At 38.4% G+C, this 16,390-nt stretch overlaps 1 protein-coding gene across 1 annotated transcript in view; it reads left to right on the forward strand.

Annotated features, from left to right (window-relative positions):
- Nucleotides 1–16,390, forward strand: part of RPS6KC1 (ribosomal protein S6 kinase C1) — a 181,254-nt gene that overhangs the window by 26,918 nt on the left and 137,946 nt on the right. Inside the window, 1 exon segment of the mRNA XM_047704503.1 lies at nucleotides 11,518–11,633. Within this exon segment, the coding sequence (XP_047560459.1) occupies nucleotides 11,518–11,633 (116 nt within the window).

Consider the following 16,390-nt stretch of genomic DNA (forward strand, 5'->3'; position numbering starts at 1 on the left):
CCATTTTCTGGCTGGACCCTGGCTGCCACAGAGACCACTATCTGGGCTGCAGGTAGGCTCATTACAAGTTATTTCTGACATTCTTTCAGCAGCTAGTGTTAGGAAACATGATGCATTTCTGTACATTGCGTACATTATATGTTCTTCTATCCGCATACACATCTGCATACATACATCAGTATGTGATGTATCCTTTTATATACACTACACACTACAGAGACGTATTTTAGAATTGTCTGTAATAGCTTTTGGCAAACAAATTTTTGTATGTTCAGTTCTCTTCCTGCCCCCTCCACCCTCTAAGATTTTGGGTTTCTGGTCTTGATTAGAAATGTTCCCCAATTCCTCCATTTGCTTGTAAGATGATTTTTGGAGCTTAAAAAATTCTTTTTAATATCCATGTGGGAAAAAAATATCCACGTGGAATTTATATTTGAATGAGATTTTAGATGATACTTCATTTTGTGTCTTTCAGATGGATAGACATCTGTTCTGAGGTATTTATTAAATAATAAATGTTTTTCCCAGTGAAATTGATACCATCTTCATTATGCATTAACTTTCTATGCATTGCCACTAATTTAAAATTTTTCTTTTATGGTATTTATTTATTCTTATAGTAATACCTATTTCTGTGCCATGTTGATTTTTGTAAAATGGCTTTATAGAGTATGTTCTGATACTAGCTATATTTCTCATTAACTCTGGGGAAATTCCTGCCTTTTAGGATAGGCCTGGAATTCTTGGGGCTTTTACATTGATAATTCTAAGAAATGATACCAGTTATCCATTTAGTGCCTCTTAGTTTCACGTTTCTTCTTTCATTTTCTGTTACGCATTAATGGGTTGGACTCTTTAAATATTTTTCCTTTACAGTGAGTATGCTATTCAGAGTAGAGGCTGATGGAGAGGCACTGGAGGAGGGTAAGGGGATTCTCTCCCACCTTCCAGTGTGCTATGGATTTTGTTTTTCTTTTTGGTTCTACTACACTTTTGCCAGAGGCCTCTGCCTCAGCTACACACATAAATGTAGTCCACTGACAGGTTTACATCCCCTGCTAGTTTGGTAGCCTCTTGACTGTGTGCACCAAGGCACCCCAGACCTCGTGGAGAGTGTGGGCTTCTCGCTCTCTGACTCCCTGAAGGTTGTTTCCTGTGCTCTGGGGACACTGTAGATACCAGACCTCGTTGCTCTACAGGTGAGCAGGCTCCTGATGCCCTCTTTGCTTCTGCATACCTCTCTGCCAGCCTTGGCCTGCCTTTACCCCAGTTGTGTACCCCAGTCCTGTGTTACCTTGCTTGTGAGTGGGCTCCCAGCACTGGGATTCTCTCTTGTTGCTCGCTTGCAAGTCTTGTCCTATGTGAACTCTCGAGGGGTCTTTCTTGCTCTCCTGGCAACTGTGGACCAGCTCTGGCCTAGGGAACCCAGCTAACTTCTCCCCATTCAGTGGCTACAAACAGTTCTCCATAAAGATCCCAATCCCAACTTTTGGGGAGGGGTTCCCCCTTCTAGATTGTTCCTTCCTTTGGTACTTTCTTTTACCCTGGGGGTATTCTTTAGAATTAATAAGTTAACAGTTGTTTAATAGTCTTTATATTGAGCTTTCCTTGTTCAAATTACTATGTGGATTTAGTCTGTGGACTGAACCCTACTGATGCTCTCTTTGATTGAGGAAGATTTTTGGATGATTTGAAATTATCCATCCTCCACTGGCTTGTAGTTTATGTGAAACAGTGATTTCTTCAGGCTGTACTCTGTGAGCTTTATACCTTTCTTAGGATATTTGGCATGTTTCACAACGCCTTGAGATCTGGGGACAAGAAATAGATACATAATAGTATAGTAATATCAGTGGCATTTATGACAGAATGAAGTGGCCATCAAAAGCTTGTTGCTATAATTCTTTAATTTTAACAAATACCTACTATTAACAATTTATGATATATAATGATGTCTTGAAATATACGCAATGTTAAGAGGTTTCTTTGGTTCATAATTACAAAGGAAAGTATTTGTATTTCCTTGGGTGAGAAGCAGTTGAGGGATGTGGACAATAGGTCAGTAGCAATAGAACCATTAGTTTTGAAGATACCATCACTTCATTTTGTTCCCCTAAGAAACATTAAGGGATCCACAAACTCTTGTAAATCTTTACCTCCTTTGGCCTTTGAACTCAGACATTCCATCTTAGTCACATTTCTGGTCCCTTCTGTTCATTGTTATGGTTCTTTACTTTTTTCTTTGATACTTTTTCTGATTAAAGTTGTACTTGTTTTTTGCCATTGAACTACATACCTTTTCTGATCATGATTCTGCTGCTATTAATAGAGTCGTCTTTGGTTAATACCAGCCCAGCCGTAATTATCTGGAAATTTTATAGGCATGCTTAATTCAAGAAACATTTTAAAAATAGGTACTGTGGGTATGATGATTCAGCCTCTGTCTTCTGAGAAACTTAGCTGAAGTGAGCATCATGATCTAGACGTTCTGAAAGGGAAGTGCTTTTGAGCATCATGATCTAGACGTTCTGAAAGGGAAGTGCTTTAAGGATGTGACATCCTTACTGTCAAGTTTTTAAGTTTTGTGGCATTCTACTTTTTTTTTTTTAAGATTTTTTTAAAAAATTGAAGTATAGTTGACATATAATATGATAGGAGTTTCAGGCATACAACATAGTGATTAAACATTTATGTAGATTATGAAATCAATACAATGAAGCTAGTTACCATCTGTCACCATACAAAGTTATTACAATATTATTGACTGTATTCTCTATGTTATACTTCACATCCCTGTGACTTACTTATTTTATAACTGGAAATTTGTACCTCTTTATCCCCTTCACCCCAACCTCCCTCCCCTTTGGCAACCACCATTTTGATCTCTGTATTTATGAATCTGTTTCTGTTTTGTCTGTTCATTTGTTTTGTGTTTTAGATTCCATATATAAGTGAAATTGTACTGTGTTTGTCTTTCTCTGACTTATTTCACTTACCATAATACTCTCTAGGTCCATCCGTGTTGTCACAAATGACCAATTTTTATTCTTTTTTGTGGCTGAATGATATACCATTGTGTGTGTGTATGTGTATATGTATATATACCATGTTTTCTTTATCAATTCATCTATTGATAGACACTTAGGTGGCTTCCATATCTTGGCTATTGTAAATAATATTGAAATAAGCATAGGGATGCATATATCTTTTTGAATTAGTTGTTTCATTTTCTTCAGATTAATACCTAGAAGAGGAATTTCTGGATCTTATGGTAGTTCTGTTTTTGATGTTTTGGAGAACCCGCATTCTCTTTTCCACAGTCACTGCACCAGTTTACATTTGCACCAGAAGTTGCAGGAGGATTCCCTTTTCTCAAGTCCTCACCAACACTTGGTATTTCTTATCTTTTTGAGCCTACCCATTTTGACAGGTGCGGGGTGATATCTCATTGTGGTTTTGGCTTGCAATTCCCTGATAGTGATGTTGAGCATCTTTTCTTGTGTGTGTTGACCATCTGTATGTCTTCCTTGGAAATACGCTTATTCAGATTCTCTACCCATGTTTTGATTGGATTGTTTTTTTTTTTTTTGGTATTGAGTTGTATGATTTCTTTATCTCTTTGGGATATTAATCCCAGTGACATTCTATTTTATTTTATTTTATTTATTTATTTACTAAAGATTTTATTTATTTATTTGTCAGAGAGAGAGGGTGTGCACAAACAGGCAGAGGCAGAGAGAGAAGCAGGCTCCCTGCCAAGCAAGGAGCCTGATGTGGGACTGGATCCTAGGACCCTGGGATCATGACCTGAGGCACAGGCAGTGGCTTAACCAACTGAGCCACCCAGGCGTCCTGACATTCTATTTTAATTATGAAGATGCAAATAATTAAAATTCACCAATCTGAGGAGCTGTTTTTTTTTATTTTAAGATTTTATTTATTTGTTTGACAGACAGAGATCACAAGTAGGAGAGAGGCAGGCAGAGAGAGAGGCAGGGAAGCAGGCTCCCTGCTGAGCGGAGAGTCCGACGTGGGGCTGGATCCCAGGACAGTGAGATCATGACCTGAGTGAAAGGCAGAGGCTTTAACCCACTAACCACCCAGGTGCCCCAGTTTTTGTTTTGTTTTGTTTTGTTTTAAGATTTTCTTTATTAGAGAGTGTATGTGTGAGGCAGAGGGGAGAAGCAGAGGGAGGGTGAGACGCATACCTCTGCTGAGTGGGGAGCCCGATGTGGGACTCAGTCCCAGGACCCTGAAATCATAACCTGAGCCGAAGGCAGACGCTTAACGAACTGAGCCACCTAGGTGCCCCCAGTCTGGGGAATTTTAAGAATTATCCTTCTAAATGCACACCAAAAAGCGTTCTTTTATATTCTAAAAATAAGAGACCTCCCTCATACTTAACTGTCTTTTTCTCTCCCTTTCTCTCTGAGTCCTTAACACAACTGTATGAGTAGAGACTGCTTTATTCTTACTGATGGCTATATCATCAGCATGTAGGACCATGCCTGAGTATAAATATGCACACACAAATGTGTGCACAGATATGTACATAACGCATGGGTGTTCTTTGCAGCATTTTCAGTAGAGGAAAATGTATCAGAAACTGAATTTTCTCATTATGTGATTGCACAGATATGCCATAATTTACCCAATTAATAGAATTCTTTAGCTCTTTGAAATATACTGGTGTGGTAAGATATCCAAGCTACATTTTTAAGACTGAAAACAAATGTTGTACAGCACTATGTTTAGTAAGCTCACATCTGTGTTTGAACAGACATAAGTTATTATGTGAAGATATACCTACACACATTTGAATAATATATGTACCTTCTCGGGATGTAGGAGGAGGGATGGTTTCACTTTTTATTTTATACCTTCTGTACTGTGGAGTTTAATTGCTTCCATATATCTTTAACTTTAATATGGAGAGATACACAGCCCAGCTTCTTAAACAGGAAGCTTGTCACTGGGTGAAAAGGAGTGGTTTCTAAATTGGTTGAGATTTGTAGCTATTACTGCTCTTGCTAATGGATTATCTTTAACTTTTCTCCACATCCTTACGTATTATGGAGTGAAAGTTTCTTATTAATCTTGATAAGTAAGCAGTTTATCTCTCTTAGTAAGTGGTACAGTCCATTTGTAATACTTGATAACTGCAGTGAACCCTGCAGGCTGCAGCTGTCCTTGTGTGGAGGGACTTGCTGGTTAAGCATCTATCTTTTTAACTGCTCTCACATTTTTAGTATGGGAACCTCAGCAGCAAAAGCGAATTCTATTGTAGTTGACACAACCAGCAAAAATGTAGTTACTAGTCTAGCGGTATAGTGAAAAGAACATGCCTTTTGGAATCCGGCTTTAGGCCCAAATCCTCTATCCTTGATTTACTAGCAATGTGATCTTGTATGAATGAACATCTGAGTCTATTTTCCTATTGGTAAGATAGGGAAAATACCTTCCTGTTCTATGGATTACAACTCTAGTGTGTCTGGCTCAATGGATTACAACTCTAGTGTGTCTAGCTCAGTGCTCCACATATACCCGCTGCTGTCGCTATATTCTGTTGCTTGGTTACCGCTAATATACCATATTCTTGTGTCTCCGAATTCAGCATTGCCCTGCTCTGCTGTGAACTTTCTTGTTAGCCTTGCAGACTTTTCAGATGTCTCCTCTCCTAGGAGGTTTTCTCTGTTTCCTTTAGGCTGAGTTCATTGTTTTCCCCTTCAGTTTTATATCTTACCAGTAGAGCACCTAACTTATTTTTTTCCAGTTTTTTTTTTTTTTAAAGATTTTGTTTATTTATTTGACAGAGAGATCACAAGTAGGCAGAGAGGAAGGCAGAGAGAGGGAAACAGGCTCCCTGCTGAGTAGAGATCCTGATGTGGGACTCGATCCCAGGACCCTGAGATCATGACCTGAGCTGAAGGCAGCAGCTTAACCCACTGAGCCACCCAGGCACCCAGTTTTTTTTTTTTTTTTTAATGTGCAAAATTTTTAAGTTTACAGGAAAAAAACCACAGAAGAGTAATGTGGTAAATACTTTTATACCTTTGGCCCAAGTTCATTGATTATTAACAATTTGCTGAATTTTTTATGACTCTCTATGTATCTCTCTTTTTCTTTCTGAGCCATTTGAGAATAAGTTGCAGATATTGTGACATTTCACCCCTGCGCTTCGTATTTTCCCTATAATCACAATTCCATATCACACTCAAGAAATTTAACCTTGATACAATAATATAAAATGTGCAGTCCATATTCATATTTCCTCAGTTGTTCTAAAAATGTCCTTTTTAGGTTTGTTTGTTTGTTTTTGGATCTAGGATCATGCCTCTAGGTTAATCTTGAGTATTCCTTGCGCATTTTTTTTTTGTCTTTAATGACAATGACATTTTTAAAGGTATAAGACAGTTTTGTCCACCTGTCTGCTTTCTCAGGATTAGATCATTGTTTTGTTAGATCTGTAATCAGACTTTGCTTTCCTATGAGAAAGAGAAATGCAGTTCCTGATAGCTAAGAAAGAACTGGCCTTGCATACCTTTTCTTTTGACCTTGGTGTTTCCTGGAGTTTGGCCTTGCATTCATGTCTATGCTGTGTTATTCTCCTGTTGAATGTAAGCAGTTGCACAGAACAGGAGCATTAGACAAGGCCACTCTGTGTCCTTGGATCAAGACAAAAACAAGACCGCTCTGGAATCCTGTCTGAGCACAAAAACATGAATGTTGTTGAAGTCACAAAAATGATCAAGCATATCTTCATCTCAGCAGCTGTGAGTGACTGCTACTTCTTCATGTAAATCACAGCCTTAGCCTCTCTTCATTCATCTTGCCTCATAATAAGATTTATTAAAATTGTAGCATCATGGAATTAGATAGAATTTGTAGAACCCATAGAATTATCTCCACTTCCTAACAGCATCTCAACTAGGGCAAAGCCCCCATTTCTTTAAACCTTTCCCAAAAGTACCTAACACAAGCCCAGATCCGGTGAGTCCATTCTCACACCCTCTTAGTGAAATGCTCCAGGGTGCCCAGTAGTATACATTTTGCCTGGTTGCAAGGAGCAATAAATCCAACTTGTTCATTTAGAGGGATGTTCTTGGTGCTGTTGACTGGGAAGAATTCACACCCGGAAACCTCGGCCTCTCTTTGTTTTTACTCTGAATGAATTTTTGCTTCAGTTAAGAATCAGCATCAGGCTTTTCTAGCTAGTTTCTTACTGGTCAAGGGCAATTTTTTGTTCCATATAGCCAGTTTTTGATCATTGACATTTGCTTTTTAAAAAACTTGTAAGCTCTGGTATCTGGGTGGTATTCTACATTAAAAAAGAAAAGAAAAGAAAAGAATGTCCCAAAGGCGGCTTAATAAATCAGAGAGAGAGCCTTTATTTTGAGTGAGTTACCAGCTTAATTAGAATGCTTGAATTTAATTTTTTCTCCCCTAGCTTTTTTAAAAAAATTTTTATTTATTTATTTGACAGAGAGATCACAAGTAGGCAGAGAGAGGCAGGCAGAGAGAGAGGGGGAAGTAGGCTCTACAGTGAACACAGAGCCCGATGTGGGGCTCAATCCCAGGACCTGAGATCATGACCTAAGCTGAAGGCAGAGGCTTAACCCACTGAGCCACCCAGGCGCCCCTCCCCTAGCTTTTAATAAAGCATTGCTGGGTCACTGAGGGTGGGGGCTGGCTTATATATAATATATACACATACAAATAATATAGTATATACTATGTGATACTACACAATAAATCTTATGAATAATGTTTTGCATTTTCTTTTGTAAATCAGCTATAATTTTTACTCTGTTCATGGGAAAATAAACATTGCCCCTGTGAATGGAAATTTAAAGTAGTGATATAGAAGTTCCTGTTTATGATTTCTCATTGTTGCTGCTTTCGAGTGGGGTTTAGGTGCTACTAAAGGCCTAGCAACTAGAGAATAGTGGCTACTAGGGTGTTGACTGCAATTAGGATGACTGTTGAATCTTGCTACTATTTTTTTTTTTAATTTAAAATTAGATGGCTTTGTTTACTCTTTTTTTTTAAATTTTTTTTTTTTTTTTTTTTTTTTTTAATTTGACAGAGAGATCACAAGCAGGCAGAGAGGCAGGCAGAGAGAGAGGAGGAAGCAGGCTCCCCGAGCAGAGAGCCCGATGCGGGGCTCGATCCCAGGACTCCAAGATCATGACCTGAGCCGAAGGCAGCGGCTTAACCCACTGAGCCTCCCAGGCGCCCCCTTTGTTTACTCTTTTAAGGCTAGTAGCTATTGGATTAAAATTCATCTGCTTCTGTTTCGTTTATGCTACAAATCCCATTTTTTTGTTGTTGTTATTCTGAAATATCTTAGGAACAAAGAAGTGAGCATGTTCTTTCATCTGTTTGTTCTGATGATAGGATTCAGTGTAATTGAACCTTTTACTGCAAAAGCCTTTATTTTTGATTGTACTTGCTCCATTCTGAAAAATATTTTAATTCCTCTCCACTTGTCCAAGTTTAGTAGAATGGAAATGCATAAAGATGTGTTTTATTCTCTTTAGAAGTTGATGTACTCATTGCTTAAGCATTTTAGTCTAGCTTAATAGGGAAGTGGGGTGAATCACTGATTACATTTAGGATTGAAGCTTTCAAATTAATATGTATTTGTTTTAGCTACTGAATGAGACTTTTTAGGGTGTTATTAAATATTAGTGAGTTTTCCATTAAAATTTCTCGACAAGTAGTTAATGCATTTAAAGATAGTATCAGGTGGTTTTGTGGGTTGAAACATAGTATGATTTTTTTGTGCATTTTCTGGATTTTTGTTCTGAGGTTATATATGTTCACAAAATTATTAATAGTAATTCATAGGCACTGGAATTAAGTTGTGTTTAAAGGATAAACATATTGGACTATAATCATAAGTACCAGTGTATACTTAATTTCTTATTTAGACAGGAAAAGGAATAATGGACATTAGTTGTCATTTTAACCTGTTTGGCTAGTGGATTTTTCCCAAGACTGAATAACTTAGATTGATGTCCAGAAAATTTTCTCTACAAGCGCTTGGAAGTTTGTTTCCAGATAATATTATTGATAGGTAAGCCAGCACATCATTTTAGATTATCATCGGGAGAATTGAGTTAAATTGAATTGTTACATATGAACTGGGAAATAATAGAAAAACAGAACACAGGGACGCCTGGGTGGCTCAGTTGTTTGGACGACTGCCTTCGGCTCAGGTCATGATCCCGGAGTCCCGGGATCGAGTCCCGCATCGGGCTCCCAGCTCCATGGGGAGTCTGCTTCTCCCTCTGACCTTCTCCTCGCTCATGCTCTCTCTCACTGCCTCTCTCTCAAATAAATAAAGAAAATCTTTAAAAAAAAAAAGAAAAAGAAAAACAGAACACAGAAACACCAAGTAGTCTAATGGTTTTAGGTTTGGTTTCTTGTGATAAACCTTAAAACCAAATAAAAGTCGATTTCTTTCTCATGGTGTGAGATCTGAAGGTAGCTCCAGGCAGGACACCTCCACAGTGATCAGGAATCCAGGCTCCAGTCTTGTTGCTCTGTCACTTTGAACCTCCCATGTCACAGTCCTTCCTGGAAGGGGCCAAGAAGAAAGCAGAAAAGGCTATTTCTTAAAGAGATTTTTAGGAAGCTACAATACAACTTTTGTTTATATGTTTTTGGCAAGAATATAGTCCATATCCACATGTAACTGTAAGGCAAGCTGGGAATGTAGTGTTTTGTTTTGTTTTGTTTTTTTCCCTCTGGGTTACCATGTCCACAGTTAGAAATTGGGGATTATTTTACTAAGGAAGAAGGTGAAAACAGACCCTGGGCTAGCAACTGGCAACTTGTTATATAGCATCAATACGGCATTGTCCTGAATGTTAGGTTTCCTCTAATTGACTGCCTCTGGCCTGTTAACCTTTACTGGGCTCTGGGCACTTTGATGATGCTGATAAAAGTTCCACGCTCATTCCCTAGAAAAAGGTACCTATGGACACATGCATGAAATTTGGTAGGACTGTTGTCTCTGGAACCATCCATTTAGCTGAGTAGGTTGTTTATGGACCACTGTTAAGACTTTTTATTAATGAAAGATGGCTATTTTCTAAGGTAGAATGTTCCACAGTTAAGACTTTTTTTTTTTTTTAAACCATTCATTCTTACAGTTAGGTATGAGTTAATTAGTATGCTCTGTATGTTAGACACTGTAATGACACTTGAACATTCAAAGGCATCGTGATTAATTTATTAAGTGCTGACTATGTGCCTATCATAGAACTGGGAGTCTTAAGTATATTGTTCATTTTCTCCATTTTACAAATGAAGAAATTATCTAAGGTTTCATGGCAAGTGAATGATAGAGCTAGGATTTACACCAGGTCTAACTCTAAAACCATTTCTTTTAGTTTTTATGAAGTAAATACTTCACCATAAGCATGAGACACATTGAGCTGAGAGTGTTTCGTGGTTCAGCTTCACATTCTTGTCTTGGGTTATATAACTCGGAATCTCTTTGTGCCTCAGTTTTCTGTTAACATTTTGCAAAGCTGCTTAAAGTGTTTATGGGACGATGCTCCTCTTTTGAAGCCTGGATTGCAGTCAGCGTTACGTGGCATGTGACAGATGCCAACCAGGAATCTGATCTAACAGGAGTACAAAATGATCATATTTTAAAATGTCTTATCAGCATTCAAATTGTACATAGCATTAAAAAAAATTCTGTGAAAACCACCTTTCAATCACCTTGTAAAACAGAGCTCACCGGTGCTGTGCGGGCTGTCTTTTTACTCACAGGCACGCTGTCATGTACGCTGACAGCAGCACACACACAGTTTGGCTTCAAAGCTTTTTTGCTTCAAGCTGAGGTTTTTTTTTTTTTTTTTTTTAAAGATTTTATTTATTTATTTGACAGAGAGAGATCACAAGTAGACGGAGAGGAAGGCAGAGAGAGAGAGAGAGAGAGGGAAGCAGGCTTCTTGCTGAGCAGAGAGCCCAATGTGGGACTCGATCCCAGGACCCTGAGATCATGACCTGAGCCGAAGGCAGCGGCTTAACCCACTGAGCCACCCAGGCGCCCCAAAGCTGAGGTTTTTGACCCCACTGATATACAGATGTTCTCATAATTTCCTCTCTTCAGCTCCTTTATAAATCAAAAAGAGTGGGAAAGGGAAAATTATATGAGTAATTACAGTATTAAATTACTATGGAAAACCATTGGAGTTCTTTAGAAATCTCTTTTCAGCTTGAGTTTCAGACCAGCTTCTTAAATGTTAAGTTTCTTACATGGACAGGCCTCCAAGTAGGCCTGCGCCATTGATTTATCCGTTCTCCCCTCTGTCTCTTGTATTGGAAACACTGTTGTCTATTTTGGGGGAGAGTGCGCTGATTCCGATAGTACAGACTTGACTCTAGAGGACTGTGTAGTAAAGCAGCAATAGGCCTGCTGCTTCTTTCTGAGCTGTGAACATAAACTCTCATAAACCTTCCTTCCTTCCTAAAGTCTTGGTTCTTATTTGATTCTAGGACGATTTGATGAAACAGTTATTGAAGAGAGAAGACAGTGTGCTGAAGATTTGCTACAGTTTTCTGCCAATATCCCCGCTCTTTACAACAGTAAACAACTTGAAGATTTTTTCAAGGTTTGGTAGTCTTTCTGAAATATTTTGTACTTCATTAAATATTTTTGTTTTCTAATTTATAGTAAGGTGGAATTCAAGTTTTTTAACAGAAAGTGTCATTTACTGTTGCATTTCATTATTCACTAAAATAAGCAGAAGTTAGTTGTAAACAGTGATGTCTTTGACATAACTTCTGTTTTTACTGTAGAAATATATAAGATTTTTGATTCATAGATTTTAAAAAATGACGCAAAAGGCTTAGAGATTATCTTGTTGACTCCATCAGAATTGAGTACATTAGAAAAAAATTTTTTTTTTTAAGATTTTATTTATTTATTTGACAGAGAGAGATCACAAGCAGGCAGAGAGGCAGGCAGAGAGAGAGGAGGAAGCAGGCTCCCTGCTGAGCAGAGAGCCCGATGCGGGGCTCGATCCCAGGACTCTGAGATCATGACCCGAGCCGAAGGCAGCGGCTTAACCCACTGAGCCACCCAGGCGTCCCTAGAAAAAAATTTAAGTATCATGAAATTCTAGTTGTTGCCTTCACTTTTTGAGATATCTTTCAGTGGTAGACTTTTTGGGATAGAAACCACTGTAGGTTCATAATCATTTTGTTATAATTGTACTAATTTGTGTGAGAGATAGAGCAAAAATAGTCACTGTGTAATTTTAGAGAGGTAGGTTAGTACAAATCATGTGACGAGAATCATTGGATATTAGTGTTTACTGTTTCTTGACATGAAATGTTTTCATTCTGAGTTCTTTATCATTTTATATTACTTTATTTTTAAGATTTATTTATTTATTTAAAGAGAGCATGCCAGCAGGGGTGGGGGGAGCAGAGGGAGAGAGAGAGACTCCCACAAGCCCACCCCACACCCAGCGTGGAGCCTGACTCAGGGCTCCAACTCCTGACCCCGAGATCATGACCTGAGCTGAAATCAAGAGTTGAATACTTAACCAACTCAGCCACCCAGGTGCCCCAGAATGCTTTACTGTTTTAAATAATAATTTTCTAATTTATTTTGTATTGCGGTTGTGCAGGTTGTTAGTTGATATCAGTGTCTTTAATGACCACAATTTTCCTATTGCCTTTAGACTTCCAGAAAAAACCTAGGTGATTGTGCCATACTTGTTTCTTCCTTTCTATAAACATCTACTCATCTGTATAACTGTAATTGGTAGAACGTATGAAGTATCTGAATAGTATGTGAGTATTGAGATTTTTAATTTTCCTGATGCCAGTGGATCTACAAAAGGAAATTATTTTTTATGACCTACATTAACTTACTGAAGAAAGTTGATCTTTTGAAAGATAGTATAAACTTATGACTTTACACTAATAGAAATACAAATAGTAATAGAAAAGTTAGTAGTACCAGTAATATTTCTAGTAATTGAGTTCATCACTTAATATTTCATTACTGTGTAAACCAGGCTGAGATGATGAAGGTGGCTCTGCTTATGACATACTGCAGATCTTTAGGATAAAAGGCCAGATCAAGTCGATACAGTATTTGCTCTTTGCTACTCTTGGTTTACAGCTCTATCTATGTGGTAAGCGGTCTAGGCTTACAGAAAAGGGCAGCATTAGGAGCACCTGGATGGCTCACTTGGTTCAGCATCTGACTCTTGATTTCAGCTCAGATCATGATCTCTGAGTTTTAAGATCGAGCTTAGTGGGCTCATTGGGCTCTGTGCTCAGTGGGGAATCTGCTTGAGATATTCTCTCTCTCTCTCTGCCCCTCCTCCTACTCTCGCTCACACACATGCATGTGCTCTCTCTCAAATAAATCTTTAAAAAAGGGGCAGCATTATTAAGCAAGAAGGATGTGGCTTTAATAGAAATTGTGAAAGGCAGTCATGCAAATTAACACATGCCAAGGGCTAAAAAAAAATCAGTCTAGGCATATAGAAGTCAGATGTTAGACTTTGAACAATTTATTTATTTACTTATTTTTATTGATTTTTTTCTTTATTTGAGAGAGAGAGAGAGTGCACGCATGCATACAGGGTGGGTGGGAGAGGCAGAGGGAGAGGGAGAGACAGTCCTAAGCAGACTGTGCATGGGAGTGTGGAGCCTGATGTGGGGCTTGATCTGACGACCCTGAGATCATGACCTGAGCCAAAACCAAGAGTCAGATGCTTAACTGAGTGAGCCACCCAGGTGCCCCTGACTTTGAACAAGTGAAATGTAGGTTACCTGTTCATTCTCTTTCTTTTGGACCTGGGAATTCCTGATTGTAACTGCTGCCGAATGAGACTTTCTAGGCTTTGTGAAACGAGAGATAGAAGAAAAGAAAGAAGACATTGGGCACTTTAAGGGAAGTCAAGTTAATCTTAGAAAATATGGCAGAAATACCTTAAGTAGTGTGCTGGGCAGGAGAGAGACACTGATGCGGTAATATCACAATAGTGGTAGTCAGCCTCTAAATACAGATAAGAAAATAGGATCCTTGAGGGTTATTTGGCTACAAGCAAGGAACAAAAAAGCTTACCATATTAGCTTAAATAAGAAAGGGGCTTATTTGTCTCATATAACAAGAAGTTGAGTGAGGAAGATAGGAAGGGTTGGTACAGAACTCACTGACGTCATCAAAGCCTTAGGTTCCTGGTTTGGGATGTGAAAGGAAAAGGGCTGATAAGTGAATAAATGAATGAATGAATGCCGGTTTTGAAAAGGTTTCCTAGAAATTCTATCTAGAGGTAGTCCTTCTTATATCTTACTAGAACTGGGTCACAGGACTATCCTTAGCTTCAGAGAAGTCTGGGTGGGTGACTCCTAGCTTTCTAGTTCTCATTGTGGATGAAGGTATGGAGGGGAGTTTGTTAGGTAGCTGGGTCAGAGAGTGTGCTACAGTATCATAGGTTAAATAGGTTTTGGGTTTTTTTTTGTTTGTGTGCTTCTTTGTTTTGGGGGAAACCCTGATGATAGATATCATATGCAAACAGCTACCTAGCCACTTGATTTGATTTTTTTTTTTTAAGATTTTATTTATTTATTTGACAGACAGAGATCACAAGTAGGCAGAGAGGCAGGCAGAGAGAGAGAGAAAGGGAAGCAGGCTCCTTGCTGAGCAGAGAGCCCGATGTGGGGCTCGATCCCAAAACCCTGGGATCATGACCTGAGCCGAAGGCAGAGGCTTTAACTCACTGAGCCACCCAGGCGCCCCTGATTTGATTTTTTTTTAACATACATAAGAGTGGAAGGAGTACTATACTGAGCCTCCATTACTCATTACTCATCTTAAAAAATTATCAGTATATTGCCTAATTTTTTTCATCTGTGCATTTCGATGTATATTCTTTGCTGGTTATGTATGTATATATGTATGTGTGTTTTTACAGTTTTATTGACATACTTTAAGATTTACCAATTGTAAATGTACCATTCAGTGGCTTTCAGTAAATTTATAGAGGTGTGCAACTGTCACATTTCTATCACCTCAACAAGTTTCTCTGTGTCTGGTTGTTGGCAACCCCCTTTCCCACCCCCATCTCTGGGTAACTACCTGTTTTCTGTCTATAGATTTGCCTCTGTGGGATGTTTCAAATACGTGGACTCACACATTATGTTGTTTTTTTGTTTGGTTTCTTTCCTTTAGCATAATGATATGAGTTTCATCCATATCACATTGTATATCAGTATTCTGTTCTTTATGTTGCCTGAACAGTGTTCTCTCACAGAGATCATAGTGCGTGTTGTTATACACTGACAAAATGATGGACATTTGGATTGTTTTCAGTTTTTTGGCCCTCTGTCCAGTACTGCTGCCAACAAATTTTTGTGTACAAATCTATGACTAGATACATGTTTTCATTTCTCTTGGGTAGGTCCTGAGGAGTGGAATTGCTGGGTCTTAACGATAAATTTATGTGTTTTTTTTATTTAAGATTTTAAAAATTTATTTATTTGACAGATAGAGATCACAAGTAGGCAGAGAGGAAGGCAGAGAGAGAGGGGAAAGCAGGCTCCCCCCCGAGCAGAGAGCCCGACGTGGGGCTCGATCCCAGGACCCTGGGATCATGACCCGAGCCGAAGGCAGAGGCCCAACCCACTGAGCTACCCAGGTGCCCCGATAAATTTATGTTTTTAAGGAACTGCCAAACTGTTCTTTAAAGTGACTGTACTGTTTTACATTCCCCAGCAATGTATGAAGTCTCTGGTTCTTATACAATTTCACCAATTGTGTGAAATTTAAACTACAGCTGTTCTAGTATGTGTTTAGTTGTATCTCACTGTAGTTTTAATTTCTATTTCCTAATGGCTTGATGATGTTGAGCTTGTTTTCATGTGCATATTCACATAATTTGGTGAAATGTGTATTAAAATCTGTCCAGTTTTGGTTGGGTTGTCTTGTTATTGAGTTGTAAGGGTCCTGAATATGTTCTGAATACAAATCCTTTATTACATATGTGTTCTGCAAATATTTTTCTCCCTGTGTGTGGCTTGTCTATGTTCTTAATGGTGTCATTTGAAGTACAAAAGATTTTAGTTTTGATAAAGTCTGATTTATCAATTTTTTTCTTTTTTTGAATTGTACTTTTTTTTGGTCATATCCAAAAACTCTTAGATTAATCCAAAGTCTCCTGTATTCTTTTCTACAAGTTTTGTTCTTACATTTAGGTCTGTGATCCATTTTTGGTTAGTTTTTGTATATAGTTGAAGTAACAGTCTAAATTCATCTTTTGGAGCAGGAATATCCAATAGTCAGTCTAGCTAAAAGTTTGATATTGTTGATTTTCTCAAAAGACTAACCTGGTTGGGGGTGCCTGGG

Source organism: Lutra lutra, chromosome 15 (genome assembly GCF_902655055.1).
Source record: "Lutra lutra chromosome 15, mLutLut1.2, whole genome shotgun sequence".
NCBI lineage: Eukaryota > Metazoa > Chordata > Mammalia > Carnivora > Mustelidae > Lutra > Lutra lutra.